The 27,133-nt window shown below is 41.8% G+C and overlaps 1 protein-coding gene across 3 annotated transcripts in view; it reads right to left on the reverse strand.

Annotated features, from left to right (window-relative positions):
- Window positions 1-27,133, reverse strand: part of LOC134360175 (protein outspread-like) — a 464,667-nt gene that overhangs the window by 361,689 nt on the left and 75,845 nt on the right. For all 3 annotated transcript variants that reach the window (XM_063074210.1, XM_063074212.1, XM_063074211.1), the window contains exon 3: window positions 1,733-1,798. In XM_063074210.1, coding sequence (XP_062930280.1) covers window positions 1,733-1,798 — 66 coding nt within the window. The remainder of the gene's footprint in view (window positions 1-1,732; window positions 1,799-27,133) is intronic.

Raw genomic sequence — 27,133 nt, forward strand, 5'->3', positions numbered from 1 at the left:
ACGCTGGCTATCACTGCATCCCTGAATGCTTCGCAGCCTGATATCAGTCCACAGCCCAGAGGTTGGGGACCACTGCACTAGGGGATCGGCTGTGCTGGATTGGGTGCTGTGCAATGATCCAGAGGTGATAAGAGAGCTTAAGGTTAAGGAACCTTTGGGGAATAGTGATCACAATATGATTGAGTTCACTTTGAAATTTGAGAAAGGGAAATTTGAGTGTGGAAAGGGACACTGGCAGGAAGGACAGCAGAGCAATGACTAGAGTTTCTGCAAAAAATGAGGTAAGTACAAGGCAGGTATACTCCAAATAAGAAGAAATTTTCAAATGGAAGCAAGACACTACCGTGGCTGACAAGTGAAGTCAGAGCCAAAGTAAAAGCAAAAAAGGGGGCATACAAGGATGCCAAAGCTAGTAGGAAGCTAGAGGATTGGGAAGCTTTTAAAACTTGAAGAAAACTAAGGTGGTCATTCAGAAGGAAAAGATGAATTATGAAAGGAAGCTGGCGACCAATATTAAAGATACTAAAAGCTTTTTTAAATATATAAAGGCTTCCCAGATGGAATAGGTGATGTTGCTCCTCCAACCCAAGTATGGCCTCGTCATGCCAGTAGAGGAGGGCATGGATCAACATGTTGGAATGGAAAGGAAACAGAAAAATTAAAATGTGGCCATTTTAAATGGGTATAACGGCAAGGCTTCTGATCTCAAGTTCCTCCAAAGGATTGCGAGAACTGATGAAAGGATCATTGAGGTCTCTCTTCCACCCATCTAGGATACTTAACAGGAGCACTACATACAGAGGCCAGAGCATTGTCAAGGATCCCTCCCACTGCCCCATAATCTCCTTGACCCTTTATCATCAGTAGGTGTGACCACAGCATTAGGACAAAAACTGTTAGGATGGGAAACTGTTTCTTCCCCCAGACCTTGAGACTACCTAACTCCCTGGCTCCAGCCAGGTCTCATCACTTATGAAGCACCAGTAATGCTACTCTGTTTATTTTTTGACATGTCATAAATGCACCTTATGCTAAATGTCAATCTTCTGGAATATTTGTTAACTTATTGTGGTAATATTACTTTATATGTTATATGTGAGTTACATGTACTATGTTGTGCACCTGCATCCAGAGGAATGTTGTTTCATTTGGTGGCATATTTACATGGTTGAATGACAATAAACTTGAATTTAAACCAGGAATTTCCACCTTTTGTGGAGGACAGGGCAAAGGTGCTCAAAATGGTTCCCGAGTCTATTCCAGGTCTCACCAATGTAAAGAATGCTACACCGGGAGCACCAGATACAGTAGATTACACCAACAGATCCACAGGTGAGATGTCACTTCTGGAAGGACTGCTTGCAGCCCAGAATGGTGGTGAAGGAGGAGATGTAGGGGCAGGTATAGCACTTATCCTGCTTGCTGTGGTGGGATCCCACTGAAAATGGCACAAATAACAGATGTGCTGGATGCAGAGGCACATGGTGTTGGAAGCAAGGACAAGGGGAATTTTTATCTCAACATGTCTCAAGGAACTGCCATTAATCAATCTCAAATTTAAGTCCTTTATCTATATTCGAAACATAATCGTAATGAGGTTTAGAACCGAGTTAATGTGCAGGAACCCAAGCAGATCACTGCTGAGCATGGTGTTTGAAAGCTTTTTTTTCATAGCATTCCACTTGGTCACCTTCCATTACTTTGCATGATTGATCAAAGAAACATTACTTACCGATTCATCCAAGGCAAAACGAAGACAGCCATGCTCATATAACACAAAGAATCGGCGCTGCCATTTCTAAAGATTGGGGCAGAAGAACACAGTTACAAACTGAGCATCACAACAAATCTATTCAACAGCTCTATTTGAATTATTCCATCAAATTACTTGAAATATCAAAGCAATAATGCTTAGTGGTTCACTTAAACCTTGATCTCCTTTTTCACCTGATTAGAATACAATTGCCTTTCTGCACATCACCAACCCCTCTGCTAACACAACAGATGCATGGACAGGAGAGAAAAATCTCACTCATGAGAAATAAAAGTTCATGAAAATGCAAGTGAGCTTTTAAAAGATTCACCGGATTTTTTATTAACAGCTATAGGAGTTATTCCTTTGACAAATACACATCATGTAATGCAAAATCTGAAATAGATAGATCATAGACAAACAACAGGAATTCTGCAGATGCTGGAAATTCAAGCAACACACATAAAAGTTGCTGGTGAACGCAGCAGGCCAGGCAGCATCTCTAGGAAGAGGTGCAGTCGACGTTTCGGGCCGAGACCTTCATCAGGGTCTCGGCTTGAAACGTCGACTGCACCTCTTCCTAGAGATGCTGCCAGACCATAGACAAGATCTGTTAAGACTACTGATGTGGCAACATATTTACAAATCAAGTAGCTCCCTGGATTGTAACTGTTCATACAATTCCTTATTTCGTACAGCTCCAATCTGTTAATTAAATTTGCAGATGACACTACACTGATTGGCCTTATCTCAAATAATAACAAGGCAGCCTACAGAGAAGAGTCATCACCCTGACACAGTGGTGTCAAGAAAACAACCTCTCCCTCAATGTCGCAAAAACAAAGGAGCTGGCTGTGGACTACAGGAGGAACAGAGACATGCTCACCCCTTATTGACATCAATGGATCTGGGGTTGAGAGTGTGCATACTAGCTGTATGGTGAAAAAAGCACAACAGTGCTTCTTTCACCTCAGATGACTGAAGAAGTTTGGCATGAGTCCCTAAATCCCAAGGACTTTCTACAGGGGCACAATTGAGAGCATCCTGACGGGCTGTATCACTGCCTGGTGCGGGAACTGTATTTCCCTCCATCACAGGTCTCTGCAGAGTGCTGCAGACAACCCAGCGTATCTGTGGATGTGAACTTCCCACCATTCAGCAACAGGTGCATAAAAAAAAAACTGTTTGAGCTGCTATCAACCAGGAAACAGTACCGCAGCATTATAGCCAGGGCCAACAGGCTCCAGGACAGCTTCTTCCGTCAGGCCATGAGACTGATTAATTCATGCTGACACAATTGTATTTCTATGCTATATTGTCCGTTCTGTTGTATGTACTATTTATTACAAATTACAATAAATTGCACATTCAGATAGAAACAAAGATTTTTACTCCTCATGTATGTGAAGGATGTAAGAAATAAAGTCAATTCAATTCAGTTTGAAGCCAGCTTCAATTTAAGGTTCAAAGATTCAAAAGAAGATTCAAAAAACTTTGTCATTCTAACCGTACATCAGCTCTGCAGGGCAGAATGAGACAGCCTTTCTCTCACTCCGACCTGGGGCAGCTACATAATAATGTCTAACGATCATCCAACACTATTCCTTAACATTTAAAAAATTGAAAATGATACCATCCTTTATTTTACTAATGAAAACAAAGTGAATTTACCTTCATAACTTCAACTATAATCCCATATCTTTGCCCTGCCCACTAATTTCTTGCTCCTAAAGATTTTTTCATGGAGGTCATTCTACAAATGCTGCAGTGCACACTGCAGTACTCAAGAGATCCCATTTTATTTTTAAGTTAATGAGAAACAAAAGTAGGATCAAGACTACTCAACATTGTTACTGCTTTGCATTCAATAGAGTTTTAATTGATACTTTAGTGTTCCTTTCCTAAAGGGCATGTCCTCTACAATCCAATATTTCTACCAATCTCCATCTTTTGGTATACTCCATATCTCAATAACCTCCATATTTCAAAGATTCACAACACTACAACAGACATCCCACCCTGCAAAAACTCAATTCAGGGAGGTATCACCACCATTTCAGGGAGGTTGCACCCCCACCCCCTACATCTCCATATCCACCCCCCACCCCATCGACCTCCAAGAGTGTATGTAATACCTTGTTTAGTGATTTTGTCTAATCTGTAAACCAAGTTGGGTATATGCAGAAAATATGACATTAAAATATGTACTTATATTATCATGTTTATTCTATTACAACTTTAAGCAAGTCTACAGGGAGTTTGGCCTCATCACATAGGACATCAATAGAGTACCTCCTTAACAGCCAGCTAGTTTAAATAACATCAGCTATCCTAATGAACGAATGACATCTGTTAAACTCACCTCAACATGTCTTTTACATTTTAACCCACCATGGGCAATAGAAAAGTCACTTTTGCAAATAGTGCAGCGAGCAGCACTGTCATTATTTTTGAGGTTGACTGTAAAGCCCACCCACAGAAAACTGATAGTCTACTTAGCAGGGGTCCCCAACATTTTTTGCACCGCCGACCGGGGGGGGTGGGGGGGAGGTTGTTACTCACGACTGGAATATCGGTGATAAGTCAATTATAAGTCAATAGCATCATAACATTTTAAGTAACATTTGGATATTAAACACAGTGCATGTTCCCGTATGAACATATAAAATCATTGTAACACACCAATATTGCTGAATCGGTGGGAGCCCTGGGCTTGTTTTCCTGCAACAAGACGGTCCTATCGAGGGGTGATGGGAGACAGCGATACTCGAAGGGGGTTCCTTATGTCCAGTCTATTCCGCAATTTAGTTTTCGTTGCATTCATCGCAGAAACTCCGCTTGGCAGCGATATGATGTTGGAAATGGAAGCAATGTTTTCAGTGCTTTCGTGGCTATCTCAGGATATTCAGCCTTGACTTTGATCCAGAATGCCAGCAGAGATGTTATGTCAAACATACTTTTCAGCCCACAGTCATGTGCAAGCTCGAGGAGTTGATTTCCTTCCCGTGCTGACATGGATGACGTGCGGGTAATGGCCTCGCGTGCGTAATGGCTCAACAGTGCGTGACAGGGAATGTGGAAAGGTGCCACTGACTCATATTGCCAAATCATATTGTTTCCTCGCGGCCCGGTGGATGGGGACCGTTCTTAGCACAAAGAGAGACCAATCTGGATGCTCGCTCTCCCTCACCCTTTCTTTCTCAAAAAAATCTATTTCCGGGATATTGTATATAATTTCTGGGTGTCAGGGAGCCACTATCGATATGCGGAAGACTCCCAGAACTTCCGGCAGGGGTGGGATGTCTGCTACAATGAAAGTTTCCTCTCACCTAAGTCCCGAATGGTCAAATGCTTATTTTGCTACTGTAATTCCTTTTTCTGGATAACCCAAGCCATTGAAAACATCATTTCTGCATTAATGCTGTCAAGCCCAGAAGAACCTTTGTAAACTTCACCTCTCATTCATTGAAACTCAAGAGCATAGGATTAAGTGGGAACAGAAAATTCTAGAAACTCAGCAATCCAAGCAGCACCTGTGAAAACCAAAGTAAAATTACCATTTCTGGTTTGAGACATTTGGTCAAAAATGGAAGAAAGAAAAATCAATTTTCAATTGCATAGATGAGGAGGCAGAGGGAAGTGTAAAATTAGGTAGAACAAATTAAATCTCTCTGGTAGGATGGATCAAATAGGCTAAAATGGCAACTACAACTAGATTATGGTTCATGTCTGTGTTAGCGTTGCTAACAGCAGGAACATGTCCAGTAGATCATGGAGTTATACAGGAGAAAGTACACCCTTTGGCCCAATTCATCCGCGACTATCAATCAAGATTATCGTCTACACTAATCCCATTTTCCTTTATTTGCCCCATCTCCCTCAATCTCTTACCCATAAATCAAACTGGAGTAGCATATACACAAAGTGTATACAAGGGCACAGGTCAGAGGCTCCAAATCCTGCAGCAAATAACTCACCTCAACTCCCCAAAGTCTGTCCACCATCTACAAGTATCAATTCAAGTGTATGATGAATACTCTCTACTTGCCTAAACAAGTTCAGCTTCCACAGCAATCAAGAAGCTTGACACAATACAGACATAGCAGCCTGCTTGACAGGCACTCCTTCTACAAGCATTCAATCACTCCAACACTGATACACAGGAGCAATTTGTAACATCTATAGGATGCACACAGCAACATCTTAGACAGGACTAATACTATTATAGATGGGTACATCTGCAACAGGTAGATCGATGAGAAAAAGATCATTACCCCTCATTGATCCCCTACCACCTGCTGCATACCCAATCTACTGGCAATATCTTACAGTACGCAACTAGCTCAATCAATGGTGGTCTCCACTCAGAATATTCTGCACCTCTGCCACTTTCAGTAATTCCTCTTAAGTGTTTTACATGAAGCATACTGTACCTCACAGCATTCACTGGCTGTGGGGACACTGTAGGTAGTAAACAATACGAGAACAAAGAGACTGCAGATGTTAGACTTGAAGCAACAAAAACATACTAGAGAACTCAGCAAATACTTTTATACTTTATAGTCGCCAAACAATTTGTACTAGAACGTACAATCATCACAGCGATATTTGATTCTGAGCTTCACACTCCCTGGATTACAAATATTAAAAATAGTTAAAATTAGTAAATGTTAAAAATTTAAATTATAAATCATAAATAGAAAATAGAAAAATGGAAAGTAAGGTAGTGCAAAAAAACCCAGAGGCAGGTCCGGATATTTGGAGGGTACAGCCCAGATCCGGGTCACGATCCCTTCAGCACTCTTATCACAGTTGGAAAGAAGCTGTTCCCAAATCTGGCCGTACGAGTCTTCAAGCTCCTGATCCTTCTCCCGGAGGGAAGAGGGACGAAAAGTCTGTTGGCTGGGTGGGTCTTATCCTTGATTATCCTGGCAGCACTGCTCCAACAGCGTGCAGTGTAAAGTGAGTCCACGGACGGAAGATTGGTTTGTGTGATGTGCTGCACCATATTCACGATCTTCTGCAACTTCTTTCGGTCTTGGACAGGACAACTTCCATAACAGGTTGTGTTGCACCCTGGAAGAATGCTTTCTACGGTGCATCTATAAAAATTAGTGAGAGTTTTAGGGGACAGGCCAAATTTCTTTAGTTTTCTCAGGAAGTAAAGGGGCTGGTGGGCCTTCTTGGCAGTGAACTCTGCTTGGTTGGACCAAGTCAGGTCATTTGTGATATTGACCCCGAGGAACTTAAAGCTTTTGACCTGTTCCACTTGAGCACCACTGATGTAAATTGGGTTGAGTGGTCCGCTACTCCTTCTGAAGTCAACAACTTTGTCTTGCTGACGTTGAGAGATAGGTTTTTGTCTTCGCACCATGCCACCAGGTTCTTAATTTCCTCTCTGTACTCAAACTCATCATTATCTAAGACACAGCCTACAATTGTTGTGTCATCAGCAAACTTATATATTGAGTTTGATGGAAACTGGGCTACACAATCATGGGTGTACAGTGACTACAGCAGGGGGCTGAGTACACAGTCTTGTGGGTACTTGAGCACTATCTGGGTGGGAAATGGACAGGAGACAGATACGGGATTTTTTGATGTCTAAGTCAAAACCCTGCACCAAGACTGTGGGTCTGGTGTCACAAAAGCCCAACCAGATAAGGATGACATATCTTTGCCTACAGGACATTAGAGAACCAGACTAATCACCATTTATCTGCTTTTGTGGGATCACTTATTATATGAACCTATATCACCAAGCAACCTGGAGCAATAGAATATGAATTACATAGGACCTTAAGTTTAATGAGTCATATCACCAAGTTACTTCTAAAAATTTTGATGACGAGCTAAAAGAAAGATACAAGCTGAAATAGGTAAAGAACAATATGGTTTTGTGAAAGACAAAGGTACAAGAAATGCAATATTGATGTTAATGATACTATCAGAACGAGCTATTCAAGTGCAAAAAGATCTGTTTGTTTCATAGTCTACACAAAAGCATTTGATAAAGTGAAGCACAAAAAGTTATTTGAAATATTACAGAAAACTAGATCTAGATTCCAAAGACCTCCACCTAAATCAGAAATCTGTACTGGGAACAAACTGCCACTGTAACAAAAGGAGGAGAAGTGAGTTAGTTCACGAAAATCAAGAGAGGCATAAGACAAGGGCATATTTTCTCCCCTGATTTATTTAATGTGCACAGTGAAACAATATTACAAAAAATAAGAGACATCTTGGGAATCAAAGTTGGCGGTGAAAACATCAATAATTTCAGATATGCAGACGACACTGTGTTAACTGCGAGTACGGAGGAAGAACTACAAAACTTAATTGATATAGTTGTTGAAGAGAGTGCAAAAATGAGTCTATCAATTGCAAAAAGACAATGTAAGGTGATATCCAAAAAGAAGGAGAATCCTATCTGCAGGCTGAGAATAAACAGGGAAGACATAAAACAAGTACAGAACTTTTGCTACTAAGGAAGCTGGGTGACATCAGATGGCAGGTGCGACATGGACATCAAAAGAAGAATAGGGATGGCAAAAGACACCTTTACGAGAATGAAGAATATACTGACCAACACTAAACTAGGCATGACGACCCACCTCAGAGTACTGAAATGTTACATCTATCCAGTTATGTTATATGGCTCAGAATGTTGGACAATAGCTAGTAACATGAGGAAATGAATTGAAGCAGCAGAGCTGTGGTTTTTGAGGAGGATGCAAAGAACATCATGGGCGAAACGAATATCTAACGAGGATGTCATGAACAGAGCAAACACAAAAAGAGAAATAATGTATGAGATCATGAAAAGGCAAAGTAACTTCATTGGACATGTGATTAGGAAAGAGGAGTTAGAATGGATGGTAATATGGGAAAGATTGAAGGGAAGAAAGCAAGAGGAAGACAAAGATAAATGATGATGGAGACAGCAGCCAAAGAACTTGAAATGAATACCAATGAATTGATCCACTTGACCCAAAACAGGAGTGTGTGGACCATGGCAGTCAAAGCTCAAACTGCGCATGGCACCTGATGATGATGATGATGATGATAATAATATCACCAAGACTTTGCTCTGAGTACCAAGATTACTAATTTAATGAAAATACCACCATGCCACCTCCTCCTCCTCCAAATATCTTCTGAGTCATTGTTCAGCTAGATACATCTTCAAAGCTTCATAGTATCGATTATGGTCTGCTTGGTGTAGCTCACGTTGAACCTTACTGAACAATACTTTCTCTATCCCTACCCCACCAAAGAGCCCTGTTACAGCTACTTTAATAATACTTTCTAAATATTTTCTTTACTACTGATAACAGGTTCTGTGTTTCCAACCCTACTCCTACTCCCAGTATCTAATGAGTGGTATTCCAGATTCTATGGAATTCTGGAAGGCAATAATCAATATATCAACTAACACCATTCTTGGCTCTTGCACAACTTCAGTATTCAGATCAACAGTGCCTAATGTTTGATTTTGTAGAAAGGACATTTCCTATGGTGGAGAGAGTCTTGAACCAGAGGATATTGGTTCAGAATAGGGGGTGGTCTTTTAGAATGGAGATGAAGAGGAATTTCTTTAGCCAGACAGTGGTGAATCTCAAGAATTCACTGTCACAGGTAGCTATGGAGGCCAAGTCATTGACTATATTTAAGGCAGAGGTTGATAGATTCTTGATTGATAAGGACATGAAGGGATATGGAGAGAAGGCAGGAGATTGGGGCTAAGAGGGAAAATGGTTCAGCCATGATGAAATGGCAGTGCAGACTCAATGGGTCGTGGCCTAATTCTTCTCCTGCATCTCATGGTCTGATTTTATTTTAGCTCCATTAACTTTTTTCAATATCATGTACACTAATGCTAGTTACTTTCAGTGCATCATCTTCTCTCAAGGTACTCTACCGCACTATTTCTTGAATGTTTGTTTCTTCCATTTGTTTATTTTCCCTGTCATTTCCTTATTTTTTTGAAATAATTTCCCCTACCACAGTTTATGAAGAAACTACATTAAAGTTTGATAATATTGGCCTTCTCCTCTTTAGAAAATTTTATAGCCTACTTGTCAGTTTCTTTCTTCTCAGATTTTACTTTTCTTTCTTTGCCAAATGCTGAAATTTTCCTAACCTTCATGTTTTCTGCTTTTTTCAATAACATCCCATTCTTTTTTAAAATCAGACCACCTTCTCACTTTCCATTTTCACCTCTCAAAAATGTTAAATATTCTCAGATAATTAACACTGAAACTTGATCACTTGCAGTTACACTGTTACAACATGACAATTTATCTTGTGCACTACACCCTATCCTCGTTATATGCGTCTTCAGACAATGTAGATTCAGTTATGTGAGGAACTTATTTCTACCAATGTCTCCTTATATGCATCCAAAACTCACGGTTATGCGAGGAGCACTGCTTTCCCGCCAATACAAGTCATGTGCACACACCACAGTCTCACTATTGGGATGAGAAGCACCGCTTTCCCGCCAATACAAGTCAAGTGCACACGCCTCACAGTCTCACTCCTGCCAGTCTCGCATTGGTTTTTGCAACGTATGGATGCATGATCTTGCGCTCTTAAACTTTTGTTGGTTTTACCTACGGTGCAGTGATTTTGTGCTTGAAATATTTAACTATGCCTCCTCCGCGTCCGATGTCATGTCCCAGGCCATCAGCCCAGCGGCAGAGAACCGCTTTAACACTTGAAAAAATGTTGGAAGTTATAAACAGCACGCCATCAGCTGAAGGTAACACAGCTCTGGGACACTACTGCCGGGAACGGAATCTTGCCTTTAAAGTTCTTTTGCTGCTTGACAATGCACGAGCCCACCTTAAACATTTGGACAGCATTCATCCTAACATAACAGTGCGTTTCCTGCCACCTAACACAACACTGCTGATTCAACCACTCAACCAAGGTGTGATCCACATTCAAGGCATACGTATTTTTTTTTAATGGCGAACTCTCTCTCAGATGCTGCAAGCAACAGACGATTTTGAAAACCTCGGGAGTTTACCAACAGTGAGGGAATGGTGGAAATTGGAACACTTGGCACAAATGGCGATGGATATGGACCCAAGTTTAGAACGAAGTCAGCATTTCAGTCGTTCCCTGCCATCAACCCTTCTTCCCTACAAGCAAATTTATGCTGAAAAACAAAATGCTGCCAAGCAAACAACCCTCACCACTTCCTTCAAATCGGTGTCATCTCCTGCTGCCGGCAGCTCTAAGAGTTCTGTGAGTCTTCCTTCACCCCTTGCTGTGCTTGATAGAATCCTGACAACTACAACCTTCCACCTTATCCATGTAAAGCTGCCTGACACCACAACAACCACTCATCTCCCGGAGCGAACACACCTGCCACTGTTGGTGAGTACTGTACATCCTAGGATGTTAACTTTCTATGATTTATTATATTGAATATTACCTTAAATTGATGCAATATAATACAAATGTTGTCTTGTAGTACTGCTTTTGTGTCATATTGGTATGAAAATGTGAATAAATTACAGATAAAACATATTTAGGAAGCCCTCTGGAACACATCCCTATTTTCTCCATTTAAATAATTACTCACATTATGCGTCGACTGTGTGGAACGCATCCCCCACATATAACGAAGATAGGGTATATCAACTTGTCCATCTTGTTACAAAAACAGTACAATGTACAGACCCTTTGGCACATAATGTTGTGCCAACCTTTTAACCTACTCTAAGACTAATCTACAGCTTCCTCCCCTATCGCCCTCCATTTTTCTTTCATCCCCAAGACCAGAAAACATGCAAGCAGAAATAGGCCATTCAGCCCATTGAGCCTGCCCCACTATTCAATCATGGCCGATTTATTATCAGTCTCAACCCCTCTCCTGCCTTTAACTTCCTCCCTGTAACTTTTGAAGGAGTTACTAATCAAATATTTATCAGCCACTGCTTTAAATATACCCAATAACAAGACCTCACACAGCCAACTATGGTAATGAATTCCACAGATTCACCACCATCTGGCTTAAGAAATTTCTCATCTATGTTCTAAAGGGATGTCTTTGTATTCTGAGGCTGTGCCCTCTTGCCTAGACTCCCTCGCTACTGGAAACATCCTTTCTATATCCATATGAATATCTAAGAATTGTTTAAATGACCCTAATGTAGTTGCCTCTATCACCAGCCCTGGCAGCGTGTTCGAAGCATCAATCACTGTGCAAAAATCTACCTCTGACATTCCCCCAATAGTTTCCTCCAATCATCTTAAAATTATGTTGATTCATATCAGCCATTTCCACCTTGGGAAAAAGGCACTGGCTGTCCATTATCTATTCCTCTCATCACCTCTGTCAAGTCACCTCTCATCCTCCTTCGTTCCAAAGAAAAGCCTTAGCTCACCCCACCTTTCCTCATAAGACATGTTTTCAAAGCCAGGCAGCATCCTTGTAAATCTCCTCTGGATTTTAATTTAAACTTCCACATCCTTCCTATAATGAGGCAACCAGAACTGAACACAATACTCAGAATACTTAGTTTTATAGAGCTACAAAAATACCTCATAGCTCTTGACCCAAGCCCTTGACTAATAAAAGCCAAAACACACCATCAACTTGTATTGCAAATTTGAGGAATCAATGGATGTGGACCCCAAGATCCCTCGGTTCCTCTATTCTGCTAAGAATCTTGCTATTAACTCTGTACCTTCAACTTTGACCTTCCATGCATCACACTTTTCCAATTGAACTCCACTTCTCGGCCATACTCTGTATCCTATCAGTGTCCTGTTGTAACCTGGGCAAGGGCCTCCCTCGGTAAGAGCTGATCATGGATATTGCGTCCTAGCTGTCTAGATGCACAAGCCTAGACAGTACAATATGGAGAGCAAGCTGTTGCCCATGTAGCAAGCTCCATTTCTCCATGTATCCAATAAACCCAAAGGAATGGCAGAGACCAATACAGTTTGGTACCAGCAGCTTTGCAGGAGTTGCCAGTCAAAAATAAACTTAATGTAGGACAGCCTTAGGGACTTCAGCTCATGATTTTTCCCCTCGGGATTTGCTCCCGAAACCTTCCCCATGAGTGGGTATAGCCATAAGGCAGTGGAGGTTTGAGATCAGAGTTTTCCTTCTCCTAGATGAGTTGCCAACCACAGTTAATGAGCCCCATCTGCCCGAAAGAGGCAGGGTTAGAAATGGGACCACCTTTTCACGCTATCCACACAGCACCAGCTTTTGTCATCTGCAGACTTACTAACCCATCTTTCCACTTTCTCATCCAAGTCATTTATAAATATCATAAAGAGACGGGGTCCCAGAATGGATCCCTGCGGAACACCACTGGTCACCAACCTACAGGAAGAATACACTCCATCAACAACCACCCTCTGCATTCTGTGGGCAAGCTAAATCGGAATCTATGCAGCCAAGTTTCCCTGATCCCATTAACACCTGATTTTCTGCATGAGCCTACCATGGGGATTCTTGTCAAATGCCTTATTAAAATCCATTTACACCAACATGAGAAAATCTGCACATGCTAGAAATTCAAAGCTACACACACAAAATCCTGGAGGAAATCAGCAGGTCAGGCAGCATCTATGGAAAAGTTGACTTTTGGGCCAAAACCCTTTCTTCAGAACTGAGAAGGGGGAAGATGCCAGAATAAAACCCTTCTTCCAAACTGAGAAGCAAGGGGGAAGATGCCAGAACAAAAAGATGTGGGGGACAACCTGGAAGGTGATAGCCGAAGCCAGGTGGGTGAAAAAGGTCAAGGACTGGAAAAGGAATTTGATTGGAGAGTAGAGTAGACCATAGAAGAGGAAGGAGGAGGGGACCAGGGGAAAGTAATAAGCAGGTGAGAAGAAGTAAAAGGTCAGAGTAAGGAATAAAGGGTTTTGTTTAACAGAAGGAGAAATCAATGTTCATGCCATCAGGTTGGAGAGTACCCAGACAGAATATAAGGTGTTGCTTCTCCGCACTGAAGATGACCTCATCTCGGCACAAGGATGCGGCCATGGACCACCACATCAGAACAGGAATGGGAATTGGCAGATAATTTTCCCCACTGCACTACCTTCAACTTGTTTTGGTACTTCCCCAAACTGCAATCCATTTCTCCCACACCATCTTTGAGCCAGTCATCCACTATGATTTTATCATCTACAGCAATTTACACGTGACTGAGATGTTACTGACTACATGGTTCTCCTTCTTAATTTATATCCTAGCTGTTTGTATTTGCTCTAAAAGGATGGCATTCTTAGTTCAATTTATGTTGTTAAATTCCTTAACTATATAAAACTATAGAACATTACAGCACAGAAACAGGCCTTTTGGCCCTTCTTGGCTCTGACGCATTATTTTTCTGCCTAGTCCCACTGACCTGCACACGGACCATATCCCTCCATACACCTCTCACCATGTACCCATCCAAGTTTTACTTAAATGTTAAAAGTGAGTCCGTATTTACCACTTCATCTGGTAGCTCATTCCACACTCCCACCACTCTCAGTGTGAAGAAGCCCCCCACTAATGTTCCCTTTAAACTTTTCCCCCTTCACCTTTAACCTGTCCTCTGGTTTTTTTCCCTCCCCTAGCCTCAGTGGAAAAAGCCCGCTTGCATTCACTCTATCTATACCCATCATAATTTTATATACCTCTATCAAATCTCCCCTCATTCTTCTACGCTCCAGGGAATAAAGTCCTAACCTATTCAACCTTTCTCTGTAACTCAGTTTCTCAAGTCCCAGCAACATCCTTGTAAACCTTCTCTGCACTCTTTCAACCTTATTAATATCCTTCCTGTAATTTGGTGACCAAAACTGCATACAATACTCCAAATTTGGCCTCACCAATGCCTTATACAACCTCATCATAACATTCCAACTCTTATACTCAATACTTTTACTTATAAAGGCCAATGTACCAAAAGCTCTCTTTACGACCCTATCTACCTGTGATGCCACTTTTAGGGAATTTTGTACCTGTATTCCCAGATCCCTCTGTTCTACTGCACTCCTCAGTGCCTTACCATTTACCTTGTATGTTCTACCTTGGTTTGTCCTTCCAAAGTGCAATACCTCACACTTGTCTGTATTAAACTCCATCTGCCATTTTTCAGCCCATTTTTCCAGCTGGTCCAAATCCCTCTGCAAGCTTTGAAAACCTTCCTCACTGTCCACTACACCTCCAATCTTTGTATCATCAGCAAATTTGCTGATCCAATTTACCACATTATCCAGATCATTGATATAGATGACAACTAACAATGGACCCAGCACTGATCCCTGTGGCACACCACTAGTCACAGACCTCCACTCAGAGAAGCAATCCTCCACTACCACTCTCTGGCTTCTTCCATTGAGCCAATGTCTAATCCAATTTACTACCTCTCCATGTATACCCAGCGACTGAACCTTCCTAACTAACCTCCCATGCGGGACCTTGTCAAAGGCCTTACTGAAGTCCATGTAGACAACATCCACTGCCTTCTCTTCATCCACTTTCCTGGTCAACTCCTCGAAAAACTCTTAATAGATTGGTTAAACATGACCTACCATGCACAAAGCCATGTTGACTCTTCCCTAATAAGTCCCTGTCTATCCAAATACTTGTAGATCCTATCTCTTACTACTACTTCCAATAATTTACCTACTACCGACATCTAATTTACCGGCCTATAATTTCACAGATTACTTTTACAGCCTTTTTTAAATAACGGAACAACATGAGCTATCCTCCAATCCTCCAGCACCTCACCTGTGGATACCGACATTTTAAATATATCTGCCAGGGCCTCTGCAGTTTCAACACTAGTCTCCTTCAAGGTCTGAGGGAATACCCTGTCAGGTCCTGGGGATTTATCTACTCTGATTTGCCTCAAGATAGTAAGCACCTCCTCCCCTTCAATCTGTATAGGTTCCATGACCTCACTACTTGTTTGCCTTATTTCCATAGACTCCATGCCAGCTTCCTTAGTAAATACAGACACAAAAAACCCATTTAAGATCTCCCCCATTTCTTTTGGTTCCATATATAGTCGACCACTCTCATCTGTAAGAGGACCAATTTTATCCCTTACTATCCTTTTGCTCTTAATATACCTGTAGAAGCTCTTTGGATTATCCTTCACCTTGACTGTCAAAGCAACCTCATGTCTTCTTTTAGCCCCCCTGATTTCTTAAGTTTTTTTTGCACTTTTTATACTCAAGCACCTTATTTGCTCGCTGTTTCCTATACATGTCATACATCTCTCTTCTTCTTTATCAAAGCTCCAATATCCCTTGAGAACCAAGGTTCCTTATGCTTATTCATTTTGCTGACAGGAACATACAAACTCTACACTCTCAAGATTTCTCCTTTGAAGGCCTCCCACTTACCAATCACATCCTTGCCAGGGAACAACCTGTCCTAATCCACGCTTTTTAGATCCTTTCTCATTTCTTCAAATTTGGCCTTTTTCCAGTTTAGAACCTCAACCTGAGGACCAGATCTATCTTTATCCATGATCAAGTTGAAACTAACGGTGTTATGATCACTGGAACCAAAGTGTTCCCCTACACACACTTCCGTCACCTGTCCTAACCCGTTTCCTAACAGGAGATCTAATATTGCATCCTTTCTAGCTGGTACCTCTATATATTGATTTAGAAAACTTTCCTGAACACATTTTACAAACTCTAACCCCTCTAGACCTTTAACAGTATGGGAGTCCCAATCAATACATGGAAAATTAAAATCCCCTATCACAACTTTGTTTCCTGTAGTTGTCTGCTATCTCTCTGCAGATTTGCTCCTCCAATTTTCGCTGACTATTGGGTGATCTATAATACAACCCCATTAATGTGGTCATACCTTTCCTGTTTCTCAGCTCCACCCATTTGGCCTCAGTAGACAAGCCCTCTAATCTGTCCTGCCTGAGCTCTGTTGTAACATTTTCTCTGACTAGCAATGCCACCCCCAGCCACCACCCTTCATTCCTCTGCCTCTATCACGTCTGAAACATCGGAACCCTGGAATGTTAAGCTGCCAGTCCTGCCCCTCCTGTAGCCAAGTTTCACTAATGGCTATAATGTCGTAATTCCATGTGTCAATCCATGCCCTCAGCTCGTCTGCCTTCCCCATAATACCCCTTGCAGTGAAATAGACACACCTCAGAAGATTATTACCACCACACACAACCCTTCTATTTGTGCTTTTGCATGAACTTTTAACATCATTTATTTTCACCCCCGCTCCACTATCCGCTCTGACACTCAGGTTCCCATCCCCCTGCAAATCTAGTTTAAACCCTCTCCAAAAGCACTAACAAACCTCCCTGCAAGGATATTGGTCCCCTTGTAGTTCAGGTGTAACCCGTCTCTCTTATACAGGTCCCACCTGCGCCAGTACATTTTTATGTCCCAATCCTAACTCTTCGTTGACCATGAATAAAAAAATGCTGACACAACAAAATCAACATAAGTCTCTGCAACTCAGATCATAGGATCAATCCCTCTCTCTAGATTATCCTCATCACAACACCACTCCTTTACACACTCATCTTGAATGGACCCTTGTAGCTCAGTCTAGGTTTAGTTCACTGATCTGCTTAAGCTCAATGCATAAAAGCCTGCAGCAGCTCATACCCACTGGACAAGTGAAAGGGCTGAGGCTTTTTGTACACTGCCTCCACAATCCATACAAGCTCTCATAGATTTGCCCTGCCTAAAAGTCACTGACAACTCTGCAGCACCGAATTTAAGAGACTTGGCTGTATCTTGGAGTATATTTATGTAAATTTCTCCTTCCCTAAACATGACAGTGTCCAAATCTCAGACTTCAGTTAATCAACTCCAAGCTAAAGACACAACTTTACTGCCAACAATTTCACTGTGGACTCCAGTCATCTAAAGCACTCATATGGATGAAGCAGAGTACATTGGGCACATTTTCAATAGTGCGTGGACAGAGATCCCCTGAAACTGCCACATCTTAATTTTATTTAAATTACATCAATTTATACATTTAATACAATTATGTTTAATTGCTCATCTAATTTTGAAATACCAAATTTACTTATCAGTATGCAATGGATTATATTTTAAAGCAAACCACTTTGCTTTTTTCCTCCAATTATATTTTAGCAGCTAGATAATCTCAGGCACACCATGAGATTAACTCACTGTATCAAGAACACACATTTTTTTTTAATTCCATAGTGTTTCTTTTTAGATAGAAAGCTGCACCTTTGCACTCATCTCCAAGTTCCTTTCTACATACTAAATCTGACTTTCAAATGTAAGTTACAGACTTGCAACAAAGGTTGAAAATAACCAGAACATAAATCAAACAGAATAGGGGAAATTGTAATTTACACCTAGCTAAATCCAATCTGTGCTTCTCTATATATGAATCAAAACTAAGGTTAACTATCTGAAAAGAGGAACAATATAGTAAAGGAAAGGCAGATAACACACGAGATTCTATAGGGTTTGGAAAGCCAGAGCAACACACGAAATCCTGGAGGAACTCAGCAGGTCAGGCATGTTCTATAAAAATAAATAGGTAGTTGATATTTTGGGCAGTGACTTTTCATCTGGACTGGAAAGAAAGGGGGAAGGCAGCATATCTCATAACACCTTAAATTGATTAAATATAATACAAATGTCTTGTAGTACTGCTTTTGTGTCGTATTGGTATGAAAATGTGAATAAATTACAGATACAACATATTTAGGAAGTCCTCTGGAACGCATCCCTATTTTCTCTATTTAAATAATTATTCACATTATGCGATTTCACATTATGCGTCAGCTTCGAGGAACATATCCCTCGCATATAACGAGGATAGGGTGTAGCTACAGAAGGACTCAGACAGATTAGGAGAATGGGAAAAGAAGTGGTAGATGGCATACAGTGTTAGGAAATGTATGGTCATGCAGTTTGGTAGAAGAAGTAAAAGCATAGACTATTTTCTAAGAAGAGAGAAAATTCAAAAGCTGCGGTGCAAAGAGACTTGGGAGTCCTCATGCAAGATTCCCTAAAGGTCAACTTGCAGGTTGAATTGTTGGCTAGGAAGGCAAATACGATATTAGCATTCATTTTAAGGGGAGTAAAATCTAAAAGCAAGGATGTAATGTTGAGGCTTTATAAAGGACTGGTGAGGCCTTAGTATTGTGAGCAGTTTTGGGCCCCTTATCTAAGAAAGGATGTGCTGACATTGGAAAGGGCTTGTAGGAGGTTCATGAAAACTATTCCCGGATTCAAAGGCTTGTCGTATGAGGAGCTTTGATGGCTCTGGGCTTTTACTCACTGGAATTCAGAGAAATAAGGGGTGACCTGATTGAAAACCGACAAAGGTTGAAGGGCCTCAATGGAGGGGATGTTTCCTATGGTGGGGAATCTTAAGACCAGAGGACACAGCCTCAGAGTAGAGGGCTGCCCTTTTAGAATGGAGATGAGGAGGAATTTCTTTAGCTGGAGAGTGGTGTATCTGCAATTCGATGTCACAGTTAGCGGTGGAGGCCAAGTCATCGGGTATACGTAAAGAAGATGCTGATAGATTCTTTTTTTTAATATAATTTTTATTGCGGTTTCAAAGTAAATACAAGAGAAAAAAAATCTACCCTCCCCCCCAATATATACTACTACCTAAAGAGAAAAGAAAAAAAAGAGAAAAAAAAGAACCACCTGAATATCGGAAGGTTTCCACATGCTCCGTGGGATTAAAAATAAATTTTATATATATTTGTTACTTTCCCCAAGGAACCAAGATCTTTATCATATCTAAAATATTACTTAGCTTCTCAACTCTCATAGTTCCCTGAGGAATCTCTTTGAACTTCACCATGTTGTTATGTGTTTCCCTTCCAATCATCCAGGCAAAAAGAAAAAAATTAAATAAATAGATGAGATACAAAAAAGAAAAAACAAAGTACCCCCCCACTAATGTTGTGAATGAAAAGATACACAACACTACTCCCCTCCATTTTGCAGATCGTGGCTATTGCCACGTTTGCACACATGAATAACGTAGCGATTGATCAGCGTTTCTTCCAGCTCCCCCATAACAAAAAATTGTATATATATATATAAAAAAAGAAATTAAGGTCATTATTCCCAGCTAGTATTCCTCAAATTTTAACCTTTCTTCCCCTCCATCATATAATAATATATTTATACATTCATCCACCTAAAAATCCAATAGGCCTACTCCTTGATCCAGTCTTCATCTTCAATCCATCTCGCTCCCCTGGGTTTGTTCTTGTATCTGGTGAATATTCAAAGAATCTCGCACAAACTCCTCCGCTTTCCAGTAATCATCAAAAAATCTTTTTTCTCCACCAGTCAAAAAAATCTTCAAGGTTGCAGGATAACGCAATATAAATTGATAACCGTGATCCCATAGGGCTTTTTTCACTGGATTAAATTTCTTCCTCCTCTTCAAAAGTTCATAACTTATGTCAGGGTAGAAAAAAATTTTCTTCCCCTCTATCATCAGTGGCCCTTCTCTCTTCTTGGCAGCTTGGGCAGCCACCTGTAATCTTATCCGTGTAAGCGGAACAAGTGCTTCACATGCCCTTACACTTCCTCCCTTACCACCATTCAGGGCCCCAAACAGTCCTTCCAGGTGAGGCATCGCTTCACCTGTGAGTCGACTGGGGTGATATACTGCGTCCGGTGCTCCCGATGTGGCCTTTTATATATTGGTGAGACCCGACGCAGACTGGGAGACCGCTTTGCTGAACATCTACGCTCTGTCCGCCAGAGAAAGCAGGATCTCCCAGTGGCCACACATTTTAATTCCACATCCCATTCCCATTCTGACATGTCTATCCACGGCCTCCTCTACTGTAAAGATGAAGCCACACTCAGGTTGGAAGAACAACACCTTATATTCCGTCTGGGTAGCCTCCAACCTGATGGCATGAACATTGACTTCTCTAACTTCCGCTAGGCCCCACCTCCCCCTCGTACCCCAGCTGTTACTCATTTTTATGCACACATTCTTTCTCTCACTCTCCTTTTTCTCCCTCTGTCCCTCTGAATATACCTCTTGCCCATCCTCTGGGTCACCCCCCCGCCCCCGTCTTTCTTCCCGGACCTCCTGTCCCATGATCCTCTCGTATCCCCTTTTGCCTATCACCTGTCCAGCTCTTGGCTCCATCCCTCCCCCTCCTGTCTTCTCCTATCATTTTGCATCTTCCCCTCCCCCTCCAGCTTTCAAATCCCTTACGCACTCTTCCTTCAGTTAGTCCTGACGAAGGGTCTCGGCCTGAAACGTCGACTGCGCCTCTTCCTATAGATGCTGCCTGGCCTGCTGCGTTCACCAGCAACTTTGATGTGTGTTGTAGAATCCTTTCTTTGTCTTGAAATCTTAAGAATTCTATTAAAATTGATCATGGATATTGGTCATCTTGTGGTTTTGGTCTTAGAGCTCTATGTACCCGCTCAATTTCAATTGATCGGTCTTCCTCTTTCATTTGCAAGGTTTTCGAGATCCATCATTGAAAAAATTCTATTGGATTATCTCCCTCTATACCTTCTTTAAGACCAACAATTTTAATATTATTAAGTCTACTAAAATTTTCCAACACATCCAATTTCTCCAAGAGTCGATTTCTTTCCATGTTCCAGACGAGCACATCATTTTCTGTTTTTTCCACTCTATCGTTAATATGCTCCATTGTTCTTTCTATCTTCTGAAGTTTCTTATCCATTTTACCATCTTTTCATAGCTTTATCACAGCACATCTTCACATCTCTAAGCTCTGTTCTTAATTTTCTTAGTTCAGCCGTTAATTGCAATAAAGCCTCTCTTATGTCTCTGTCATCTCCTTTACTTCCAGTCTCTTCCAGTTCTTCCTCCTCTTCTTCATCTGTATTCTCTGCAGAATCCAATTCTGACTCTGAGTCACTTACAGTTGCATGGGCCGTCAGTTCTTGTAGTTTAAGTTGTGTCGATTTGCGCATGTGTACTTCTTTGCGCAAGCGCATTTCTGGCATCTTCTTCCGAGAGACCGCTACCGCCGCCATTGCTCCGTTCTCCTATGCCAGAGATAAAATGCGTCTCCTCTGAAGGATATCCAACCTGAATCTGAGGCTCCATTGCTGCAGTAGGCTCTTTTTTCTTCCCATCTCGCGGCGACTTCACAACAACAGACTTCTTCTGTTGCGGTTTACGAAGCATATCGTACAGTAGTCTTACGGAGTTTATAAGTAGTTTTCAGAAAGTATTTATTAACTTTACTTTGTTTAAACAGTAATTTGCTGATTTTTTACGGGACAGCTGGATTTACACGTCTCAATCCCACGTCATCACGTGACCCCCCCCCCTGGTAGATTCTTGATTAGTCAGGGCATGGCAGGAGATTGGCACTGAGAGGGAAAATGAATCAGTCATGATAACATGGCAGAGTAGACTTAATGGGCTAAATGGCCTAATTCTGCTCCTACATATTAGGTTCTTATGGTAATATGGACAATTTGCCTTCCTAATTGCTTCCTGTGGCTGCATGTTAACTGAATGTTTTGTATACAAGATGCCAAGTAACCCTGAATTGAACATCAGAGCCATTTTAAAAATGCTGAGTGATCTCACATTTTTCCACATTTCATTCATCTGCCATGTGCTTACCCATTCACTTAATCTGTTTACATCTGTCAAATGTGAGAATTCAGAATACCTGAGTGTTTCCCTGATGACTGCATCTGCGATAAGTGCAGTCAACTTCAGCGCTTGACTGACTGGGTCAAGACCATAAGGCATAGGAGTAGAATTAGGTCATTCATCCCATTGAGTCTGCTCTGCCATTCCATCATGGCTGATCCTGGATCCCACTCAACCCCATATACCTGCCTTCTCGCCTTATCCTTTGATGCTCTGACTGATCAGGAAACTATCAACTTTTGCCTAAAATATACCCACGGACTTGGCCTCCACTGCAGTCTGCAGCAGAGCATTCCACAGATTCACTACTCCCTGGCTAACAAAACTCCTCCTTACCTATGTTTTAAAAGGTTGCCCCTCAATTTTGAGGCTGTACCCTCTAGTTCCAGATACCCCATTATAGGAAACATCCTCTCCACATCCACCTTATCTAGTCCTTTCAACATTCAGTAGGCTTCAATGAGATTTCCCCGCATTCCAGCGAGTACAGGCCCAAAGCTGCCAAACACTCCTCCGATGTTAACTCCTTCATACCCAGAATCATCCTCATGAACCTCCTCTGGACTCTCTCCAATGCCAACACATTTTTTTCTGAGATATGGGTCTCAAAACTTTAATGATACTTGAAGTGCGGCCTGACTAGTGTCCTATAAGGGTTGATGTATCTCCTTGCTTTTATATTCTATTCCCCTTGAAATGAATGCCAACATTGCATTTGGCTTCTTTACCACAGACTCAACCTGTAAATTAACATTCTGGGAGTCTTGTATGAGGACTCCCAAGTTCCTCTGCACCTCTGATGTTTGAATCTTCTTCCCATTTAGATAATAGTCCACACTATTGTTTTTTTTTCCGCAATGTATTATCATAAATTTCCCAAGACTGTATTCCATCTGCCACATTTTTGCCCATTCTTCCAATTTGTCTAAGTCCTGCTGCAATTGCATTACTTCCTCAGTATTACCTACCTCTCCACCTATCTCATAGTCATACTTTATTGATCCCAGAGGAAATTGGTTTTCGTTACAGTTGCACCATAAATAATTAAATAGTAATAAAACCATAAATAGTTAAATAGTAATATGTTAATTATGCCAGGAAATAAGTCCAGGACCAGCCTATTGGCTCAGGGTGTCTGACCCTCCAAGAGAGGAGTTGTAAAGTTTGATGGCCACAGGCAGGAATGACTTCCTGTGACGCTCTGTGTTGCATCTCGGTGGAATGAGTCTCTGGCTGAATGTACTCCTGTGCCTAACCAGTACATTATGTAGTGGATGGGAGACATTGACCAAGATGACATGCAACTTAGACAGCATTCTCTTTTCAGACACCACTGTTCGAGAGTCCAGTTCCATCTCCACAACGTCACTGGCCTTACCAATGAGTTTGTTGATTCTGCTGGTGTCTGCTACCCTCAGCCTGCTGCCCCAGCACACAACAGCAAACACAATAGCACTGGCCACCACAGACTTGTAGAATATCCTCAGCATTGTCCGACAGATGTTAAAGGACCTCAGTCTCCTCAGGATATAGGGACGGCTCTGACCCTTCTTGTAGACAGCCTCAGTGTTCTTTGACCAGTCCAGTTTATTGTTAGTTTGTATCCCCAGGTATTTGTAATCCTCCACCATGTCCACACTGACCCCCTGGATGGAAACAGGGGTCACCGATACCTTAGCTCTCCTCAGGTCTACCACCAGCTCCTTAATCTTTTTCACATTAAGCTGCAGATAATTCTGCTCACACCATGTGACAGAGTTTCCTACCGTAGCCCTGTACTCAGCCTCATCTCCCTTGCTGATGCATCCAACTATGGCAGAGTCATCCGAAAACTTCTGAAGATGACAAGACTCTGTGCAGTAGTTGAAGTCCGAGGTGTAAATGGTGAAGGGAAAGGGAGACAAGACAGTCCCCTGTGGAGCCCCAGTGCTGCTGATCACTCTGTTGGACACAGTGTTGCAAGCACACGTACTGTGGTCTGCTAGTCAGGTAATCGAGAATCCATGACACCAGGAAAGCATCCACCTGCATCGCTGTCAGCTTCTCCCCCAGCAGAGCAGAGCAGGGCAGATGGTGTTGAACGCACTGGAGAAGTCAAAAAACATGACCCTCACAATATCTTTGTATTGTCTGCAAACTTTGCCAGCAAACCATCAATTCCATTATCTAAATCACTGACAATATGATTTAGATTAGGGTTTTATTTCTTATGGGGTATTTTTTTCTTCTTTCTTTTCCCATGATATTTTTGTATTTTTTTTCTCTATATACTACTGTTTTTGTACTCTGTAAGATTTTTGGAGGTTAATATCTGGATATCAACTGTGTGTGTGTGTGTGTGTGTGTGTGTGTGTGTGTGTGTGTATGTGTATGTATATATATATATATATTTATTATTAACAGTGTAATCCCAATAGCTTTGTATCAATTCTTTGTAATGTTTGAGAATTTGATATTAATGAAAAGATTGAAAAAGAAAGACAAACAATGTGAAAAGTAACGGTCCCAATACTGACCCCTGAGGAACATCACTAGTCACTGGCAGCCAAACAGAAAAGACCCCTTTTATTTCCACTAGCTGCCTCCTGCCTGTCAGCCACTCTGCTCTCCATGCCAGTATCTTAACTGTAATGCCATAGGATCTTACCTTGTTAAGCAGCCTCATGTGTGGCACCTTATCACACACCTTCTGAAAGTCCAAGTAAATGACATCCACTGCCCCTCCTTTGTCCACCCTGCTTGTTACATCCTCGAAGAACTCCAACAGATTTGTAAGGCAAGATTTCCCTTCACAGAAACCATGCTAACTTTTGACTTATTTTATCATTAATCTCTAAGTATCTCAAAACCTCATCCTTAATAATAGACTCCAACACTTTCCCAACCACTGAGGTTAGGCTAACTGGACTATAATTTCCTTTCTTTTGCCTTCCTCCCTTCTTAAGGAGTGGAGTGACATTTGCAAGATCATGACCGATGCATCCGTTATCTCTTCGGCAACCCCTCAGGACTCTGGCATGCAGTCCATCTGGCCCAGGTGACTTATCCACCTTAAGACCTTTGAGTTTGCCTAGCACTTTTTCCTTTGTAATACCAATGGCATTCACAGACTTCTGACGCACTACTATAGTGAAGACAGATGCAAAGTACCCATTAAGTTCATCTGCCATTTCTTTGTCCCCCAATAGTACCTCACCAGTGTTATTTTCCAGTGGTCCAGTATCAACTCTCACCTCCCTTTTATTCTTTATATAACTGAAAAAAACTTTTGGTATCCTGCTTTATATTGGCTAGTTTGCCCTTGTATTTCATCATTTCCCTTCTTATGGCTTTTTTAGTTGCCTTTTTGTTGGATTTTAAAGCTTCCCAATCATCCAACTTCCCACTCAATTTTGCTACCTTGTATGTCCTTTCCTTGGCTTTTATGCAGTCCTTAACTTCCTTTGTCAGCCATGGTTGCCTACCCTGCCATTTGGGAACTTCTTCATCTGTGGGACATATCTATCCTGTACTTTGTGAACTATTCCCAGAAACTTCAGCCATCTCGAATCTGCTGTCATCCCCGCCAATATCCTCCTTCAATCCACCAGCGCAAGCTCCTCTCTCATGCCTCTCTAATTCCCTTTATTCCATAGCGATATAGATACATATGGCTTTTACTTTTCCCTCTCAAATTATAGTATGAATTCAATCATACTATGATCACTGCCTCCTCCGGGTTCCTTTACGTTAAGCTCCTTAACAAGATCTGGGTTATTACACAACACCCAATCTAAAATGGCCTTTCTTTGAGTAGGCTCAGGTATAAGCTGCTCTAAAAGGCCATCTCATAGGCATTCAACAAATTCCCTTTCTTGTGATCCAACACCAGCCTGATTTTCCCAATCAGGGAGTTGGAGCAGCAGTTGGATGTACGGAGGATCATTCGATCATTCAGGAGCCTGAAGATATTGTAGATGAGACTTTTGAAGAAGTGGTCACACCCAGAGTCCAGACTTTGTTCAGTAGATGGGTGACCACCAGGAGAGGTAAGGGGATTATGAAGTCAGTGCAGGGTTGCTCTGTGGCTTGCCTCGGCAACAAGTATACTTTTTGGATACTGCTGGGGTAGGTGACCCATTAGGGCATGGCTGCAGCAGCCAGGCTAGTGGCACTGTGGCCATCTCTGAGGCTCAGCAGGGAAGGGTAAAGTCAGGCAGTGCAGTAGTTGTAGGGGACTCGATAGTTAGGGGAACAGAAAGGAGACTCTGTGGCTACAAAAGAGACACCAGGATTCTAGGGTACAGGGTATTTCAGAGTAGCTGCAGGATATTCTCATGGGGGAGAGGGAACAGCCAGAGGTCGTGCTGAATATTGGCACCAATAACATAGGCAGAAAAGGGGAAAGAGGTCCTCTACAGTGAGTATATGCAGTTAGGAAAACCGCTGAGGAGAAGGACCTCCAAAGTAGTCATTTCTGGATTACTTCCAGTGCCACGTGCTATTGCAGTTAGGAATGGGGTGATAGCAGGGATGAATGAGTGGCTGAGGAAATGGTCCTGGGGACATGGTTTCAAGTTCTTGGATCATTGGAACCTTTCCTGGGGAAGGGGTGACCTGTACAAGAGGGGTGGGTTGTACCTGAACTGGAGGGGAACCAATATCCTGGCTGGGAGAGTTTAATTTAACTTTGCAGTATATTGGGAACTGGAGCACCAAGTCTGCAAGGGAAGGAACCAATGAACTCTTAA

The sequence above is a fragment of the Mobula hypostoma genome, chromosome 22 (genome assembly GCF_963921235.1).
Source record: "Mobula hypostoma chromosome 22, sMobHyp1.1, whole genome shotgun sequence".
NCBI lineage: Eukaryota > Metazoa > Chordata > Chondrichthyes > Myliobatiformes > Myliobatidae > Mobula > Mobula hypostoma.